Source organism: Denticeps clupeoides, chromosome 6 (assembly GCF_900700375.1).
Source record: "Denticeps clupeoides chromosome 6, fDenClu1.1, whole genome shotgun sequence".
Classification (NCBI taxonomy): domain Eukaryota; kingdom Metazoa; phylum Chordata; class Actinopteri; order Clupeiformes; family Denticipitidae; genus Denticeps; species Denticeps clupeoides.
The window spans coordinates 22,068,239-22,087,943 of record NC_041712.1 but is presented as its reverse complement, the minus strand read 5'-3'; the positions used below and the strand labels follow the sequence as shown (position 1 = coordinate 22,087,943).

The 19,705-nt window shown below is 43.1% G+C and overlaps 1 protein-coding gene across 4 annotated transcripts in view; it reads left to right on the top strand.

Annotated features, from left to right (window-relative positions):
• grik1a (glutamate receptor, ionotropic, kainate 1a) overlaps positions 1–19,705 on the top strand; it is a 33,544-nt gene that overhangs the window by 5,278 nt on the left and 8,561 nt on the right. For 3 of the 4 annotated variants that reach the window (XM_028982414.1, XM_028982415.1, XM_028982416.1), the window contains exons 2-11: positions 5,390–5,557; positions 6,105–6,362; positions 8,856–9,037; positions 10,298–10,351; positions 10,544–10,717; positions 12,603–12,746; positions 16,610–16,717; positions 16,957–16,998; positions 18,623–18,736; positions 18,822–19,025. In XM_028982414.1, coding sequence (XP_028838247.1) covers positions 5,390–5,557; positions 6,105–6,362; positions 8,856–9,037; positions 10,298–10,351; positions 10,544–10,717; positions 12,603–12,746; positions 16,610–16,717; positions 16,957–16,998; positions 18,623–18,736; positions 18,822–19,025 — 1,448 coding nt within the window. The remainder of the gene's footprint in view (positions 1–5,389; positions 5,558–6,104; positions 6,363–8,855; positions 9,038–10,297; positions 10,352–10,543; positions 10,718–12,602; positions 12,747–16,609; positions 16,718–16,956; positions 16,999–18,622; positions 18,737–18,821; positions 19,026–19,705) is intronic. The other variant, XM_028982417.1, reaches the window with a different exon arrangement.

Here is a 19,705-nt window from a genome sequence, read left to right as displayed (position 1 = left end):
CGGGTGTCCCGGCCAGCCGCACCATACCTCACGGCTTTGTCCTTTCTCTTTGGACAAGAAAATGCACATATTTTATTCTGCGTTGCCCTTGTCCAGCTACATTTTTCACATCTATGCATTATCTGTTTGGCTCAAGGCGATCGTCTAGCCTTGGCATCCACCAAAGCCTTAAGATTGCTTTAAGTTGATTGGTTGGTGAATCTTTTGGGCATCTTTTGACGGCGTTGCTTTTTCAGTACATTTTGATCTTCCCTGTATATGAAAATAGTTGCTATGGGTGTATTAAGGTGGTACAGCGAGGGTCTGGGGGTGGGGATGTGAACAGATATAGAGAGGGGCAGTGGGGCCCTATCTGTGTATGACAACATACAACAAAGTGAAGTGATTGTCACATGTGATACACAGCAGCACAGCACACGGTGCACACAGTGAAATTTGTCCTCTGTATTTAACCCATCACCCTGAGTGAGCAGTGGGCAGCCATGACAGGCGCCCGGGGAGCAGTGTGTGGGGACGGTGCTTTGCTCAGTGACACCTCAGTGGCACCTTGGCAGATCGGGATTCGAACCGGCAACCTTCTGATTACGGGGCCGCTTCCTTAACCGCTAGGCAACCACTGCCCCTAGGACAGTCTGCCTATGCAACCGATGAAACCACAAATGTCCATGATAAGTCAAGGACATAAATAAGCCTATGTGGGAAGTAGTGGACTAGTGGTTAAGGAAGCGGCCCCGTAATCAGAAGGTTGCCAGTTCGAATCCCGATCCGCCAAGGTGCCACTGAGCAAAGCACCGTCCCCACACACTGCTCCCCGGGTGCCTGTCATGGCTGCCCACTGCTCACCAAGGGTGATGGGTTAAATTTCAGAGGACACTTTTCACTGTGTGCACTGTGCTGCTGTGTATCACTTCATTTTCACTTTTTTAAACCATCTCATGACGGTTTCACAGTTGATGAATGTCCATCTTTGAAGCCCGTTGTTTCAGTTACTCTTTTCCTGACATGAAATAGCGAATAGCCTTCGTCCTCATTTTAAAATAAAATATCCTTCACCCTCATTCTGTCCTGTCAGAACTGCCTGCTAGAATAATGCCTGTAGATGTTGGAATCGGATGCACGAGCCAGGGGGCAGGGACATGAAACTGTCGCCCATGCTTTGTGTCATTTTTCTTTGTCCATGAAATCATTTTGATTATCAAAACACCATCTGTCCTTTGAGTTCTCGATAAACCCACTTGTGTCTCCCCGCTGGGAGGAAAGGGCAGACTGGTCCTTGGCGAGGCCTTTGAGAGCCTCGTTTTCTGCTTTTTATGAAAAGAGCGAGTCAACTCCATAGCCGCTGTAGGCAAACACACACAGGCGCACTGGATGCTGGTGGAGTTCTAATCTTCCGCAACATGCCTAATCAGCCGGTATTGTCTAGACTCTCTTCAGCGAACCAGACGCATTTTCTTTGTTTTAAATATGACGAGTGGTGCTGAATGGTGGAGATGTTCCAGAGTTGATGTTCCAGGAAGTCAAAAATATTGTAGTATGATATGAATATAATAATCATAATAGATTGTTTTACATATGTTCCATTTAATGCACACACAATACTGTAGCAATGTTTAATGTGGGATTGGAATTCATGAATAGAGTTGAAATTCCAGACACTAGGCATGGCTGAAGTCTCTGACCTCCACCGGGCAGTAGAGGTGTGAACCTTGATTATCGCTGAATCGTGATGCGTCCCATCGATTTTTCGTATACGTCAGTGGAAGTGAAGTTAAGTGAAAGTGAAGTAATTGTCATTGTGATACACTGCAACACAGCACACGTGCACACTACGAAATGTGTCCTCTGCTTTTAACCCATCACACGTAGTGAGCAGTAGGTAGCCAAGAAAGGCGCCCGGGGAGCAGTGTGTGGGGACGCTGCTTTGCTCAGTGGCACCTCAGTGGCAACTTGCCGGATCAGGATTCGAACCGACAATCGTCTGATTACGGGGGCCGCTTACCTTAACCGGTAGGCCACCACTGCCATGGTTCAACGCCACTTTGCTAACCAGCACACCACAGCGCCACACAGGCCTATCATTATACACTGACACTTATTCATAAGTGTTAAACAGACTTATTCAAATGCAGATGTTCAGTTCATGATCTAATGATTCAGATTATATTTGTCACATATACCAACATATATGAGTAAAATGCAGTGAAATGTTTTTTGCAATGACCGACCTTAAAAAGCAAAGAAAAGAAAACAGTCTGCACAAAGAAATTAGACACAGTATGATAAAGTGAAGGTGCATTATCAACATGACATACATGAATGTGTAAACATATAGTGTATACTGAGTGTAAATGAGTGTAAATTCTGATATGAAGAGTTTTCCATTGGCATGAAAGTGTTTGGATGGGAGCAGTTTGCTGTCTTTGTAGTGTGTTTAGGCCAAAGTAAGAGTGTGTGTGTGTGTGTGTGTGTGTGTGGTGGTTGCCATGTCGCTGCAGAATGGAAGTGGGCACACAAACGCTTCAACTTTTTATGAGGTACATAAACTCCTGTGATCCTGGGGGAGCTCATTGTGCCGCAGTAAACCGTGTGTAAATGCTCTCGGCGCCCACCAGCTTTCTTTCGGCAGGCTGATGACCGTTATTACTTCTACTGTTTTATTCTCGTCATAATCTGCAGTTTTTTTTTTTTTTTTTTTGCAGAAGCCTCTGCATTAAAAGGCTAAATGCCCTTGGAACACTGCAGGCCCGGTCAGTTTTTGAGAATAACCAAGTTCAGATGAATACAAATAAAGCAATAAAAAAATGTTGATGCTGCTTCTCCCGCAGAGATTGGAGGAGTAATTGGCATGGTTCAAAGAACCGGAGTAGGAGGGGGGTTCAACTTGAAATGACAAATTGCTTTTTTCAATCTTCTCAAAATATCTCGTCTCTTTTGAGTTGGCCAAGACGCTGGGATGTACCAAAGTAAACAGAATTTTTATTTTACGTATAAATTTTTTTCTCTCTCAGTCAGATTGAAATTTGGAACCCCTCCTCCTCTGGTCAGTGCTGATTAATAACTAATATCAAATATAAGGTCCACTGCCTCTTTGAAGACACTGCAGGCTGACTTGTGTGGGCATTAAGAAGTCCAGTTAAGTAATGTCCAGAGTTCCACTAATGCCCCTGCCTGGCATTAAATTAGCCAATTGGCAAGAGCCCTTTATTAGTTAATTACTGCAGTACTTAATATGTTTCAGTCCATCTTCTACCCACCGTACATGTCTCCGGCACTCCTCCAGAAGACCCTGGTACTTGGCCAGCTTTCTTTCGAATGCCACCTCCGTGCCGTGAATTTGAACAATCTTGAATGACAAAGATTTGGCATGATTTCTATTTAATGACAGTAAACGTGTTAACACACACAGTATGCAACAAGAACGTAGAGGACCGGTACTAAAGAAAGTCCAATAAACACCAATAGTCCGTACTGTACAAACCCTTGGAGGCGGTGCTATGACCTGAGGTGGCTTCAGGTGGTCACGTCTGGGTTTCAGTGACAACAAAACGAATGACCACGGTTTTCCATCAATGGATTTTTTTCTGTACTGATGGCACGGGCATATTTCAAGATGGCGGTGCTAGGATTCATGGGCCTCTACTTGGCATCATTTCTACTCGTGGACTGGCCACCACAGGGTGATGTACCAGACAAGCGGTTCCACTCTCCCATTCTCAGCTATGGACTGAGACAAAAATTGTGACACTGCATATGTCTCTGGGAACATTACCATAGCAAGTGCAAGCTGTAATTATACTTAAAGACAATCTAACCTAATCTGGGTTGGGCAGTGTAGCAGAGCGTAGCTAATGTTTCAGAGCAATTTCAGCTAGACAGCCACAGCTTGGTCAGGGTTTTTTGTTATAAACACAACATTTCGTGCAAAAAAAAAAAAAAAAAAGTTTATGAATCGGCCAGAGGGTGCGAGGCTATCTTAATAAGCCTTGCACTGTGGACGCTGCGGGTTCTGGACCTACCTGGCGCGGCAGATAGGGGCATTAGACACGACAGCTGTGTGCTCCAGGTGAAATTTATCTGCGCATTCCCTTGACAACCTCCGCATCCAGCCCGGATTTCTGGATGTTACAGCAGCTTGTGAACCTCTCAGTGTCTCGCCGGCCCTGAAGGGCAGTCATAACCTCGCAGTGGGATGCCAGACAAAGTTGTTTTTCTTTTATCGTGTGTGTGTGTGCGTGTGTGCGCGTGCACCTTTACCCAGGCTGGCCACATCCTAAATCATAGAACTGCTATCACCACAGTCCAGCTGTAATCCCGTAATGTTTGTCCAGGACCGAGCTGATGGATGAGCCTGCTCTTCTTTCATGTGCTGTAATGATCGTCTGCTCACAAAGCTTCTGGTCTGGCAGGATAATGTCCGTTATATATCTCTCTAATTTTTACCACCACAGGAACGTATGCCCTGTGGACATATCGAGGGGCGAGGACCAACATTGAGATATACCTATTGAATGATCACCTTTTTCTATTGTCAGAAGGTTATGAAAAAAATCTATAAAAATAAAATTATAGTGTGTGGTGACATCCAAAAGTAAAACCAGCACATAAAGTTAGATCAAAATAGGGTAATTATCTGTTGGCAAAATGTCCCATATGCTTCTTATCCTTTGATATGTGGATTACTATAGCTTCAGTATAAAACCATCCTTATGAAGCACCTTTTGAAATGCGATTCTGCATATCAGTAAGTTTTCCTGAGGTTATAAGTCTTTTTTTACATTTGGTGTGGTACACTGGTGCTGTTACTGGTCTATGCAGACATTCCCGTGTTTCCTCCCTCCCGCTGCGCCTTGGTTCATCAGAAAACCGCGGAAGGCCGGTGTTCCGGGCATCTGGTGGCATTTTCATCATGGGAATTACGTTGTTTTTCCCCACAGTGCTCTGCATCTCTCATCAAGAGCACTGTCGCACCCAAAGCTCGGTTCAAGGCTGCACACTGAGGTCGCCGCTTATTTGTGTGTTTTGCCACTAAGTCACGCAGGCGGTCTGCAGACAATTCAGACAGTTCCGTGTTTGCTCTTGCTATTAAAAAACAGCTATAAGTGAGAAGAGGTTCCGTATGGTTATTTTTTACAGATTGATTTAGATTTGTATGCATGTAAAGGACCATCATTTCTGTGCAGGAACCTTGAATAATGAATGTTGTTATGAAATTCATTCGCTTGAACATTAATTTTCCTCGACTCAGATGCCCTTCCATAGAAAAGTGGAAGAACTGACCCATTTATTAACTGTCAATGGAGCGTGGTCACATTCAACTGGGGTTTATTTTTTACTTCTCTTTCTGCCTCGGTCTCCAACCTCATCCGTTTTCCTCTCTTTCTGCTTCCAGGGGGAATCTTCGAGACCCGCGAGAATGAGCCAGTGAGCGTTGAGGAATTAGCTTTCAAATTCGCCGTTACCAGCATCAACAGGAACCGAACCTTAATGCCGAACACCACGCTGACTTACGACATTCAACGAGTGAACCTCTTTGACAGCTTCGAAGCTTCCAGAAGGGGTATGTTTTTTCTCCCTGGCAACTGTACCCCAGTCTTAAAGGGATTTGGGGATTTTCTCTACTTAATCTCTGTCTAACACATGTGTAGCGTCCCGTCAATAGACGCAGGCAATAATTTTGACGTCTGATGAAAGAAGAGAAATTGTGCAAATGCAGCCCCCCACTTAAAGACCTCAAGTCTTGAAGATGAGAGGCATATCAGAGAAAAACTGCATGGAGAGCTGCGTCAAAATGATGTCTGCAGAAATAATTACAGCTATGTTCAGCTTTTGTTCTTTTATTTTGTTACAATTGGCTGACACTGGTACCTGGAGCCATGTCCTGGGATTTATTCCAGCGATTCATTATTAGGCAATAAGTACCTTTAGGTAGGAACTGCAGGGTACCTGCAGGGTAGCTAAGAGGTGGGCATCTGCAGCACAAAGATCAGTGATGCTGAGAAACTCAACCCACCCATCAGACCACTCATATGTGTAATGTTGTATGCAGCAATAAAAATGTATATTTGTATAAATGTATATTAACTCCTGTCTTTTCGTGCTGCCAGTGTGCGATCAGTTGGCTTTGGGCGTGGTGGCGGTCTTCGGGCCCTCTCACAGCTCGTCGATGAGCGCAGTTCAGTCCATCTGCAACGCGCTGGAGGTGCCACACGTCCAGACCCGCTGGAAACACCCATCTGTGGACAACAAGGACACCTTCTACATCAACCTGTACCCCGAGTACACCTCCATCAGCAGGGCCATCCTGGATGTGGTCACCTTCTTCAAATGGAAATCTGTCAGCGTGGTCTACGAAGACAGCACAGGTGAGTACATAAGTGATATCTGTGGCTTTATTTCAGATTTCTTTCAGGGCCCTGGGTAATCCTTGTTTCATGTGATAGGAATGATGGGATTATGAAACGAGACGAGTTTGAATGTGCAGATCACACAAAAAAATATTGCATTAAAAAAAAAAAACAAGGAAATGTGGCATTGTGATATTAGAATCGAATGATTTCTGTTGCCTTGGCAGCGTGTTTTTTTATTTAGACGATTGTTTGAATACCCACAACTGCAAGGTCTGTGCTTTTAAAAACCAAGAATAATTGTTGGTTGTCGGGCATGGGCATGAAATGTCACGTGACAAGCAGCATTCTCCACCTGCTCTGAAACTAGAGCTGCTATTGTTTGGTGACCATGTCCAGGGGCTCAGCTGGATATGAGGGGCTTCTTAACCCATAATCCTTTGCAGACGGGTTTCAGTGGGCAGGAAATGTCACGCTCAGGATCATATTTGTATTATTAGAATTGTTGTTGTGGTTATGATTAGTTTTTTTAAATGTCAGGACAGAGCCATGTTTTATGACCGGTTCTGTGAACTGACTAGTTATCACAGAGTAGAGACATTAGTACACACTGCGCTACACACTAGGCCACTGCGAGATCACTGGAGATGTGACATTAGGGACAGTCATACAGCTCCGTGTTTCAGTGTGCTTAGGGCTTCCTGGTATTTTTAACAGATAAGCTTGTTACATATACATATAAGATGTTTAAATCAAAATATCAAATATTCATCTAAAATTTCAGGACACTTTGTTTTCTTAACAGAAAATCTTGTGTCTGTGTTACATTAGCCGCTATTCAATAATATAATAGTAGTCAATAAAGGATGACATAGGAGGGTTACATCTACAGTACAGCAGTGGTCATTAAAATTCAACATCTGGGTTTCAGAAATAACCAGCTGATCATGGCGCCAGAGTCTGTCAGAGAAATGACTCTCTGACTAGAAGGGTTTGATTCGCTAGAGAAGGACATGTATCTAATGTACCAGCCTTGAAATGATTAGTTTGTCTGATTCGTGGCCGCTGACTTGGAACCAATGTTATTACAGAGTCATTAGAGATCCCGGGGACCAGATGCCCACACAAATGTACCACGGACGGAACACGGGGTCTTAAGCACGATTCCCAGCGCTACACCTGGTTTCACTGCATGTGGCCTCGACATAAATTCAGAGTGGAGCTCAAAAGATCAAAACGCTGGTGGAAATGTAGCCATATACACTCATTGTATTTCATATCAGAATTCATATTTGTTTGAGCTACATGAACACGTTTGTGTACAATCGTAAAGTATGTTGCGATAGAAAGGAGTTGGTTAGTGCCTCATATTTCCTTAAATATGATGAGTAATTAAATGCATTGTCATAATTTCAGTTTCTTTTTTGTTTTGCTTGTTTAATTCGTTTTTTAATTAGTTTTTCATGCTTTTGTACCAGACTATAGTTCTTGGTTATAGTTACTAGAACCAAACAAAATAGGTTTCTGGCTGAGCATTGCCTTTGTCACTGGGTGGTAGTATCGTAGGGATGAAGAAACTCCCGCTCCAGGTTATTTTCCTTAACCTGGAGTGGCTTCAGGAGGGTTGAGCCTGTAATTAGTGAATCCACTCTGGGTGAAAGTATTTGATTAGACGTGTAAAACATGTTATGCTTTGGTTGCAAGTTTATGTACACACTCATTGCAAGACTGCTAGAATAATTTACCATCCAAAGGTAACTGCTGTTCCTTGTTGTTTGCATGTGGACACGTTTGAGGGTCAAAAGCTACATACATGCATAATTAAGGCATAACGTGTGAATTCTATATTTAAAAACAACATATTCAAAACAACATTCAAAAAATTGTTTTAATTTTTGACATTGTGTGTTTTAATCTAAGTGCGTTTTGAACGATTGGCTGGTGTGTGGGAATTATTTATATGAACTTAATCACTTAATTTGTTTCAAAGTTTCTTAGTGTGACCAGCCCCTGAGCAGATGGTTGTATATTCATCAAAAGCCACCATCTGCTTCCTGGGTCAAAGGCCCCGTGCTAAATGTGAGCCAGTCTGCCATTACTCAGTAAGGGCATTTTGAGGATTTCTGGAAGAAAGGTGTTGGCGGGAGCCCAAGTGACAAGTTCCTCTCTCCCTGTCATTCTACTCTGATCTCGTTCAGCTAAATAATTCATGCCGCTGGCCTTCATAAGAAATTCATATGGCCAATATTAGTCTGTGTGGAAACACCACTAATAAATTCCATCATAGAGGAACATACCTGTCACACAATGAAAGATTACTGAACGCGGGTTTGGTGAAACCTGTGATTCATCTGGCCGACTTCGGATTTGTCTTGCCTGAAAAGTCTTTTAAAAGTTGATCATTTTGCACATATTGTTTTAATATAACACTCACATAAATATATGTTTTAAAAGCAGGTATGTTACACACATATTTCTGTCCATATTTTGTTGTGCTGTCATGTTCTTCAGGCCTAATGCGCATGCAAGAGCTGATCAAAGCACCATCTAAGAATAACCTGAAGATCCGAATCCGGCAGCTTCCCACAGGAAGCACCGACGCCCGTCCCCTGCTCAAAGAGATGAAGAAAGGACAGGAATTTTGCATTATCTTTGACTGCTCTTACCAGATGGCATCTGAGCTACTCAAGCAGGTAAGGAAGTTTAGTTCTGATTGACATACATACAGGATTGTTGTTCATCTGCAAACACATAATGTCATGCTTTCATTTTTCTTCATGGCAAAGAATCAGGACTTCACCAGTCATCTTAAGTGAAAGTGAAGTGATTTTCATTGTGATGCACAGCACAGGGTGACATAACGAAATGTGTCCTCTGCTTTTAACCATCACCCTTGGTGAGCAGTGGGCAGCTATGTGGCACATCAGTGGCACCTTGGCAGCTCGGAATTCGAACCGGCAACTTTCTGATTACGGGGCCGCTTCCTTAACCGCGATTCCACCACTGCCCCAGTGAGTGAACAAATGGCCGAACTCATTTTTGCAGTGGGTATGTCTCAATTCAGAGGCATGCAGCCTGGCCATGTTGTTAAGTGAGACAAGGGATCACCAAATTGAGACACGTCCTTTTAATGTCACGCCACAGGAAGTCAAGTGGTCGCAGGTACAGGGGGCACCAGGGTCAGGGCAGGGGACTGAAACATGTAATCAACTCGGTTACAGGGACCTATCGATGCACTCAACTTGCGATTTGCATTTTAAGGTCATGGTACAGTTTTATTACAATGAGCTGCATACCTGGAGCATTTGTGTCCGAGCAGGTAAGGAAGTATACCTGTAAACGTATGGTTGCCAGTTTATGTCCCGCACCGCCAAGGTGCCACTGAGCAAGGAACCGTCCCCACACGCTGCTCCCCGGGCTCCTGTCATGGCTGCCCATTGCTCACCAAGGGTGATGGTTAAATTCAGAGGACACATTTTGTCGTGGGAACCATGTGCTGTGCTGCAGTGTTTCACAATCACTTTCACTTTCAAAACTGCAAATAAAATTTTTTATTGAATTGCATTGCTCATCTCATAGTTAGTCCTGATTATCCTTTCATTCTCATTCACCAAGGGGAACAACCATTTTTTTCAGACTTCAGGATTCCATCCATACAAAGAGCGTTCACTCTTTCAGCAAATTTCTTTAATCAGATGGCCGAGTCCATTTTCCACATGTAAATGAAGTGTTTCCACATGCTGACAGCCTGCAGGGCCTACAGTACAAAAACATAGGCATATTTCATTAATGCATTTGCTATCCTCCATTTGACAAGGACATTCTGTGCAAAATAAGACCACCTATCGAGACACAGTGTTCAGAATTAATGCATCTCATCCTCAAATGTTGTTGGAAGTATCCATATGGAATATTTTCAGAGATGCCTCTGTTTTTCTTTTCCCTTTTCACAGCTGATGTCAATGGGCATGATGACGGAATATTACCATTTCTTCTTCACAACACTGGTGAGTCAGATACGTCCCTTTTTCATTTTCACATATTATTCATTCATTGTGTTGCAACAAAAATCGGTGTTATTTGCAGGCAGGAAGTCAGACAGACTATTAAGACAACCTTTTATTTTGATGATTGTGGCTTTCATCATTTCCATAAAATTTTGATGAGTAATCGGTAACAAAGAGTTTTTCATTTTTCAGGATCTGTTTGCCTTAGACCTGGAGCCTTACCGCTACAGTGGGGTCAACATGACTGGCTTTCGTTTGCTCAGCCTGGACAACCCCTACGTGGCCTCAGTGATGGAGAAGTGGTCCACTGAGCGTCTGCAAGCCCCACCCAAAACGGACAAGATTGTCATTAATGGTGTGATGACGGTAGGCAATGATTGGCTTTAGGCCATGGGATCTTTATCATATACCTGTTCTTATTTATACCTTGTTATTGTCTGTTGAGGTGGCAGACTTGTTGCTCACTCTTGCCTCTTCATCACCAAGTGCTACACTGTAAAAAAAAGTTGGGTGAACTTTAAAATTTAAGGCCCTTGTGAAGCATTTTTTCATGCCAATGCCACTGATCTAACAAATCAGCATACAGTGGGCATGGAAAGTATTCAGACCCCCTTAAACTTTTCACTCTTTGCTATATTGTAGCCATTTGATAAAATCATTTAAGTTCATTTTTTTCTTCATTAACGTACATACAGCACCCCATATTGCCAGAAAACACAGACTTGATGACATTTTTGCAGATATATTAACAACGAAAAACTGAAATATCACATGGTCCTAAGTATTCAGACCCGTTGCTCAGTATTTAGTAGAAGCGCCCTCTTCATATAATATATTCATGAGTCTTTTGGGGAAAGACACAAGGTGTTTTTCACACCTGGATTTGGGGATCCTCTGCCATTCCTCCTTGCAGATCCTCTCCAGTTCTGGCAGGTTGGGCCATTCAGGAACAGTCACAAGCCACTTGTTATGAAGGTTTTAGTTCAGGATGTCCCTGTACTTGACTGTATTCATCTTTCCCTCGATTGCAACCAGTCGTCCTGTCCCTGCAGCTGAAAAACACCTCCAGAGCATGATGCGGCCACCACCATGCTTCACTGTTGGGACTGTATTGGACAGGTGATGAGCAGTGCCTTATCAGACCAGAGAATTTTATTTCTCACCTTCAGGTGTTTTTTGATCTTTTTATAGCAAACTCCAGACTTTCATGTGTCTTGCACTGAGGAGAGGCTTCCATCAAGCTACTCTGCCATAAAGCCCCGACTGGTTCAGGGCTGCAGTGATGGTTGACAACTTTTTCCCATCTCCCAAATACATCTCTGGATCTTTGGGTTCTTTTTTCACCAAGGCTCTTCTCCCATGGCGGGATAGTTTGGCCAGACGGCCAGCTCTAGGAAGGATTCTGGTTGTCCCACAAGTCTTCCATTTAAGGATTATGGAGGCCACTGTGCTCTTAGGAGCCTTAAGTGCAGCAGATTTTTTGTAACCTTGGTCAGATCTGTGCCTTGCCACAATTCTGTCTTCAGGCAGTTCCTTTGACCTCATGATTTTCATTTGCTCTGACATGCATTGGGAGCTGTATGGTCTTATATAGACAGGGGTGTGTCTTTCCTAATCAAGTCCAACCAGTAGAACCAAACACAGCTGGACTCAAAATGAAGGTGTAGAACCATCTCTAGAATGATCAGAAGAACCGGACAGCACCCGACTTAAATATAAGAGTGTCATAGCAATGGGTCTGAATGCTTAGGACCATGTGATATTTTCATTTTTCTTTGTTAATTAATTCAGTTTTACTTCCGGCGCCACCATGTATTTAATGGGGTCGTAATACTCTTTATGCCCACTGTACTTTGTCAGAATGGCATACGGTAGAGATAACCCTACCCATGTACAATGACATTATGTACAATTTGGTGATATGACAGAATGCTAAACTCGACCATGATTGCACAACCCATTATCGAAGGGTATGCCATTCTGATGGGCTTGTTGATCTGTTAAAACACCACAACTACATGGGCGTGAAGTTGAGGGAACTTAAAAATGCCTCGTAGCCTTTAATTTTATAGTGTTCATTGTATTTAACTGTTGGGTTTATGGAAAATGTGACAGATTTTCCTAATTGTTTGCTTAAAGTTGTTATTGGTATTAAATCGATTGTGATTGGCATGTTTCATTCATGTGCTCCTCGGGCAGGGCTGGCTGCAGGATAGGATTACAGAAGACCTGTGCTTTGTTCTCATTTCAGACAGAGGCTGCTCTGATGTACGACGCGGTGTTCATGGTTGCCGTGGCGTCACAGCGAGCCTCCCAGATGACCGTCAGCTCTCTGCAGTGCCACAGGCACAAACCCTGGCGCTACGGACCACGGTTCATGAACCTGTTTAAGGAGGTGAGGACAGCCTCGCACTGCAAACCCTCCCCCATGGGTCTACAACTTTTCCTACCCTGTCCTTGCTGTGGCAAAGATTAATTAATCCAATTTCATTTCCGGATCCGGAGCATTTAAACCATGTTCCAGAGGTACAACTATAAAAATGTGTTATTTATGACCATAAAAAGGTATATTTCACGCCAGTAAATGACAGAATATATGGCTTTGATGTATGTGCATTTTCATCCTTTAAGTCCCAAATCCATTTTCGATGCACTCTCTGGCAAGGAGAAAGAGCCTCGTAACTCAATCCCACCGTCCACATCGGGGACTGGATGCGCTTGTCCTCAGAGCAGATTCGCCACATGAAAAATGGCTTTTAAACGACTGCCGAAAAGTGCATTAGTCAGTGCTGCTTCAGACCAAATGGTCCTCAGACGGATTTCTAGATGTCTTTCCTCCTCCCTTTGCCCAGTTCTCCATCAATGCAAGCTCAGGTTGCTTTCGCCCGCCATTCGCCTTTTCTTTTCTGCTGTTTCAGGAATTCCTGCTTGAAATAGATTCAAGTTAAAAACATAACCAGGGCATATATGTAAATATTGGCTTCTGCTTTAGGTTGAGTAGCATTTACATTAGTTTATTATTGCACATATGTCTGTGAACAAATCCACCAATCAACATTATCACCACTGATGTGAAAATGTGAAAGCGAAGTGATTGTCATTGTGAAACACTGCAGCAAAACCCACAGAGCACACAACGAAATGTGTCCTCTGAATTTAACCCATTGCCTTGGTGAGCAGTGGGCAGGCGCCCGGGACGCAGTGTGTGGGGGTCGGTGCTTTGCTCGGTGGTACCTTGGCGGCTCAGGATTTCTGATTACGAGACCGCCTCCTTACTGCCCCATGGCAGTGGCATCTTTCAGCAGTTGCCAGTGCTGTGCTCCTTACGCAGCAGACACACATGCTGTCGAGCGTTGGTGCAACATGCACACTTCAAGTCGATATATGGCACAAACGAAACTGCCATCAAAGCATAAATCTACTTAGCCTCTGAAGCGCTCTTGTCTGCAGAATGTTGTGTTTAAGTACTATTATAAGTATTGCCGTGTTAACGATATATTTCCAAGAACCAGTGAAACCACTGAAAGTATCCGTACAAAAGCAGAATATGTCCTTTTGACCGATGTAGTCTCCAAGACGTAGCGATTCAGGACGGGTTATAGCAAATGACAAGTGAATAACAACACTTTAATAAGGAAGACATATCAATTGTTACACATAATTAAGTCTGCTGGTTCCTTTTTTAAACATTTCCAACAGACAAATGTGAAATCTATTAAAGTGGACCTTTTAGCTAAAAAGGGGTGTTTTTATTTTCAGATGTTTTTCTACCTCCTAATACTTCCTATCAATTTGTCATGCGGTTTTGACAGACAGCAGAATAACAGGTTAGCGCTGCGCCTAATCACCGCTCCGCACCGTAATCACCAGTGCAGACGGAAGCGGCGGCGTGCAGATGGCGGCCTTTCTGTTCCCTCAGCAAGACCTACGAACGGCGGGTGGACTCGCACGCCTAGCAAACGCTCGCATGCTGCGTTCACTGGTACATATAACCCGCATCTCGCCAGGGGACAAACACGCACGGCGGTTCATGCGTTTCACGTTCTGCTTGGATGCTAGTCACGCTGCTAAGTAAATGTGGGCTTGATGTTCATAATTGTAAACTCTGCTGCATAATCACCACAGCATTTCATTTGCCTTTATGAGGCTTGGACACCAACGTAGTTGAAACACTTTAATCAGCTTTAAACCTGTATTGTAATAAGAGTGGTATAAGAGTAAATATTTCATAGTGAAATGTAACGTAACGTGGCGTAACATATTTCCTACGTAACGTGGCGTAACATATTTCCTTAGCTTGAATAACTAAAGCTTATCACATAAGGTTGTCATGTAGGAGTAGATTAAAATCCTGCTTCTGGGGCACAGGGGGAGAGAAGTATGGAGTAAAGTGAAGTGAAGTGATTGTCATTGTGATACACAGCAGCACAGCACCACGGTTCACACAGTGAAGTGTGTCCTCTGCTTTTAACCATCATCCTTGGTGAGCAGTGGGCAGCCATGACAGGCGCCCGGGGAGCAGTGTGTGGGGACGGTGCTTTGCTCGGTGGCACCTTGGATGATCGGGATTCGAACCGGCAACCTTCTGATTACAGGGCCGCTTCTTTAAACGCTAGGCGCCTTGCTAAGCGCCATAACACTTAGCAAGAAGCTTCAAAATGGACGATTTGCAGATAGCTAAAACTAGCATTTAACTTGTCGGCTTAGCAAAATTGTCCTGCAACAACCCACAAAACTTGCTCACTACACGCCACAATGCATGAGGATGAAGTTGACTGACAGAGGGTGTGGCTTTGACTAAATGCCTATATTCACAATATTGTGTCGAATGTAGCTTTAGGTTGCGTCTGGCTGCCTAGGTCATGTGCACCATGCTAGACAGGAGTGGAAAGTGGTACAGATGGTGGATGGAGCGCCATCCCCGGATGGCACTGTTTGATTGATTTCGTGCCATGCCAGGATGGGCGTGTGCTTTTTCTCAAGGCCTTCCGCCCCAGCGGCCCTCAGCAGCAGCTCATTAGCTTCAGTGGGTCCAGCAGCGGTCCGGGGCGCAGCGGCGATCTTCTCCGGATGTCCGCCCTGCCTCGGGGAGAGCAGCCTGGGACTGACTTCTGAGCTCCCCTTTTTCCCCTTTCAATGGAATGTTGCTTAAGAAACAGAATAGGAGGAGGAGGGTGGGTGAATGAAAATGAAATGACCTCACTCTATAACAATTATTCATTCGTTCCCTCCAGCACAACGGAAGAATTGAATGGATCAAGTGGCTGCTTCTTTTCTTGTTGGCCACCGATGCAGATTTTATTAGGACAAAGATTATTATCTTGTTATCTTGTCAAATATAGCTGCTCTGTGCAGCCAGAATGGAGCATTCATATATTTTAACCTGTTTGAAGGAGTTCAGCCACGATTTGCATTCCTCACCATTTGCATAGTCCAGGGATTGTTTTTGTGAAAATGAATGCCGGAGGTATATTTAATTTCCACTACCTTCAAATCATATTAGAGCGGAGTTTGCATAATTAATGCGTCAATGATATTCATAATATTACAACCGTACATTCTAGTCGTATTCTATTCATATTCTATCTCAAAACCTCATACTTTATGTGGCTGTAACATGTCATTTTTAATGGAAATATCTTACAGATTCCTAATCTACGCCGCAAACATTCAGTGTTTATATTCCTAAATTTTATTAATTTAAGAATGTATGCATTTATATTTTTTATACACTTGTCATCTTAACATCTTTTTTTTATGTCAAATGTTTAATCTGTTCCCCTGGGCTATTAAGAGATAAGAGGCCTAATTTTTTCATTTTTTTCATATACATATAGAAATAGAAAATACACTTTTAATATCCTACGCATAAAGGCATACATGCTTTATCTTTTTCTATTTGTCTATGCCCTCAGGGAGGGAGAGTCGTCTTCGTGGCTTAATGGGCCGGCAAGCAGATGAAACAGAGAACTTGAAAAAAAATGGACTTTTTGATGTACAGAAACGGGTGGAGAAATATGGGCAGATAAGTGTTAACAGACGAAATCGGTTTCGCTGGGTTCTTTCTGAACCCAAGGGAAACGTGTCACCATTACACTCCCAGCAGCAAAGAGTTATTCAGTGCCCCCCCTTCCCAGCCCGAACATCACAGTTAAATGTGACTGGACCAGTGGCGCCTGACAGACGTCACCATTACGCTGCCTACGACGACTCTGTCTGCCAATCACAAACAATTCATCTCCTTATCCCTCACTGCAGGCTCGCTGGGACGGCTTGACAGGACGCATAGTCCTGAACAAGACTGATGGCCTGAGGAGAGACTTTGACTTGGACCTGATCAGTCTGAGAGAAGACGGGAACTCAAAGGTGCGGCCGCCCCACTGGCTATTTTTAATTGTTACTTATTGGAAAGCTGCGTCTGGTTCATTAATCGATCTGGACCGGGCTACTCTGTCCTCTTCAGTCAATTTCTACCTGAATAAATAGGACCAAAGCAAAGTAAAACAGTAATTATTAAAGAGTTTAGAGCAGGTTTGGTTTAAAAAAAAAAAGAAAAAAGCTATTCGCTAATCATTTTCTGTTTTTTTTTTTTTTCTTGGTACAAGCGGGTTACTGAAGGCACAAACCGCCTTAAAGTGTGGTCCAAGGTTTGTATCCCTCCTGATGAAACCTGCCTATGACCCCGTGGTTTGTTCCTTTTCCCCAAAATACGAATGTACCTGCGTCTGAGCTCCAGGGCCCATATTCACATTGCATCTCGGAGCTCACTCCTTCGAGCTGTTTCTTAATGTGATGTTTGGAATGCTGTTCGGGTTCACTGTGAATAAGACCCGGATCCCTGCCAGTGGTTGTTTTTTTACTGCTGTACACTCTACCTGTGCATCTCATTGCAGAGAATTTACATTTTGGTGCAGAGGATGAAAAAAGTGTTAAAATGCTACGTATTTGTATTATTTCACAACTATGCAACATGCTTATTGCATGTTTTTCACTTTTATGTATTTTTCCTAATTATTTTTTCAGTCGAATTGGTACTGGTTATAAGTGTTTTTTGTACGTCACAAAACCTGGCATTTTAGCATGTTGTGTTGTACACTTCTTAAAGCCACTGGGCACAGGTCCATTAAAGGTGGCCATCAAGTGTGGCAATTAATACCAGAGCTAATGTTATTTATTTTCCTGAATTAATTTGCTTTCAATTAGGCCAGTCCTGCACACAAACCCCCCGAGGAAATACGGCCGCGTGACAACCCCCCTACTTCAACGGCTGCGGCTTTACAGTCCTGCTAATAAAAGAATTATCAGACACAGTGAGCCATGTCAACTGTCTGACCTGATTTGCTCCTTTACCTTGAGTGCATATAAATATAATTTTGCCATTTTAAGAAGTATGATGAATGGAGTTAAATACAGCCATGTGCTTGCAGAGTTACGAAAACACTGCCACACTGAAATAATGAGATTTTTCCTTCCTAGAGCCGAGTACCGCCGATTGCTGGTAAATTGCTTGTGAAGTCGGCTGCGTCCTGTTCAGAAAAGCCGGACCAGGGCCCTTGAAAATGGGATCCGGAATTGATTATTGCTTAATGAGCCCGATAACATTCAAATTGACCTTCCCAACGCATGAACGTGTAAAGGGCACCCACATCCTTTCCACATCAGTCACCTCCGGCGAGGATTGGTAATCGACAGGAACCTTTATTTCTGTAACCTTTGTTGTTGCTCTCACATGGTTGTTGGCCGAGTGCTCCGGTTGACACCTCCCTGTACAGCCCAGGGCACGCTTTCCCGTAAGATGCATGACAGCATCGCGTATGAGAGAAAAGCGGAACAAAATCACGTGAACCTTTTCCTCTTTGGTGATAATTTCAGAAAATTATTCCATTAGGAAAATTTCAAAAAAACAGGATGTTCTTTTGGTCACATAGGTATATTTTACCCTTTGTGGCCAGACAAAATGAGGGGAATTTCCCATTGATATGTGTTTCACCAGGCCTCTTAATGTATTACAGTCTGCTGTTACATTGGCTAAGAGGATTTGACTGGGTGTTGGCCTCTGTGTTCATCTGTTTGATCATTGGATTACACAACGCCTTCAGACCCGAACCTTGTTAATCTACAGTGCGGGATGCCTACAGATGCCATTGACTTGAATAGGACCCCTCCTAATCACAGTTGACCCTTTTGTTGTTCCTCTTTCCACAGTTCAAGAAATTTTGAAACTTAATTTGGCCGTTTTTGAAGATCATGCATATGTGAAACTGCTTTCAGATTGCTGTCTGGAATTCGTACACTGGACTCAACCTGACCGAAACCAGCAACGAAAAGAACAAAAATATCACGGATTCAATGGCCAATCGAACTCTCATTGTAACTACGATACTGGTAAGGGGAGAAAGCATTTTAAACAGAATACTTGAGTAACCTTGTATAGTGAGAGTCACACTGTGAATGACCTGTTCCTGTGCAGGAAAATCCGTATGTGATGTATAAGAAATCGGACAAAGTGCTGTACGGAAATGACCGTTTCGAGGGCTTCTGTCTGGACCTGCTGAAGGAGCTGTCCAACATCCTGGGCTTTTCCTATGAGGTGAAACTGGTGTCAGATGGGAAGTATGGCGCCCAGAATGATAAGGGCGAGTGGAACGGCATGGTGCGAGAGCTCATAGACCATGTGAGTTGGTTCCGCTTCCTTTCATTTCTATTACATTTCATTTGTTTTTGGTGGTTAAATTTAATCACAGTATTTTCAGTGATTGAGGGTTGCTATGCAACAACACATTTTAGTCCCTGTAAGGGACTAGAGGAAATAACCAATGCAGATAGAATTTGTAAATAAGTGTGAAAATATTTAGATATGACGTTTTTATATCTTTAATACCCTCTTGACTTTAGATCATACTTTGTTGTGATACATTTATAAACCCAGCAATTATTTGTATGACAAGACCACTCAGCGTTTTTGAGTCATTAATCATTACATGCCTGGTTCCCAGATGCATTTTGAATTCTTAAATGCAAATGTAAAAGTCTGCTTTTACGCTTTTAACTGTGTTAAATAAATTAAAAGAAATCTATCAAATGCACATTTATATTCTGATCCGCTTGGTAGAATTTATTAATCCAATTCTGTTCCCTTCATTCAATTAGCCTGAATTAAGGCTAAGTGGTCCTGTTTTCTGGAAGCAAGAGATGGGTGCAAAATCTATATGCCCAATAATATGTAACACAATTGAAGATCATCAGTTAAGCTGAAGGTAGCAGAAAGGAAGCTATTTTGTTTTATGCTGAAGCAGTGTCGTGGAAGTAGGCCACAAAGTCACAGGTTCAAACCCCAAATAGAAATATACAAAA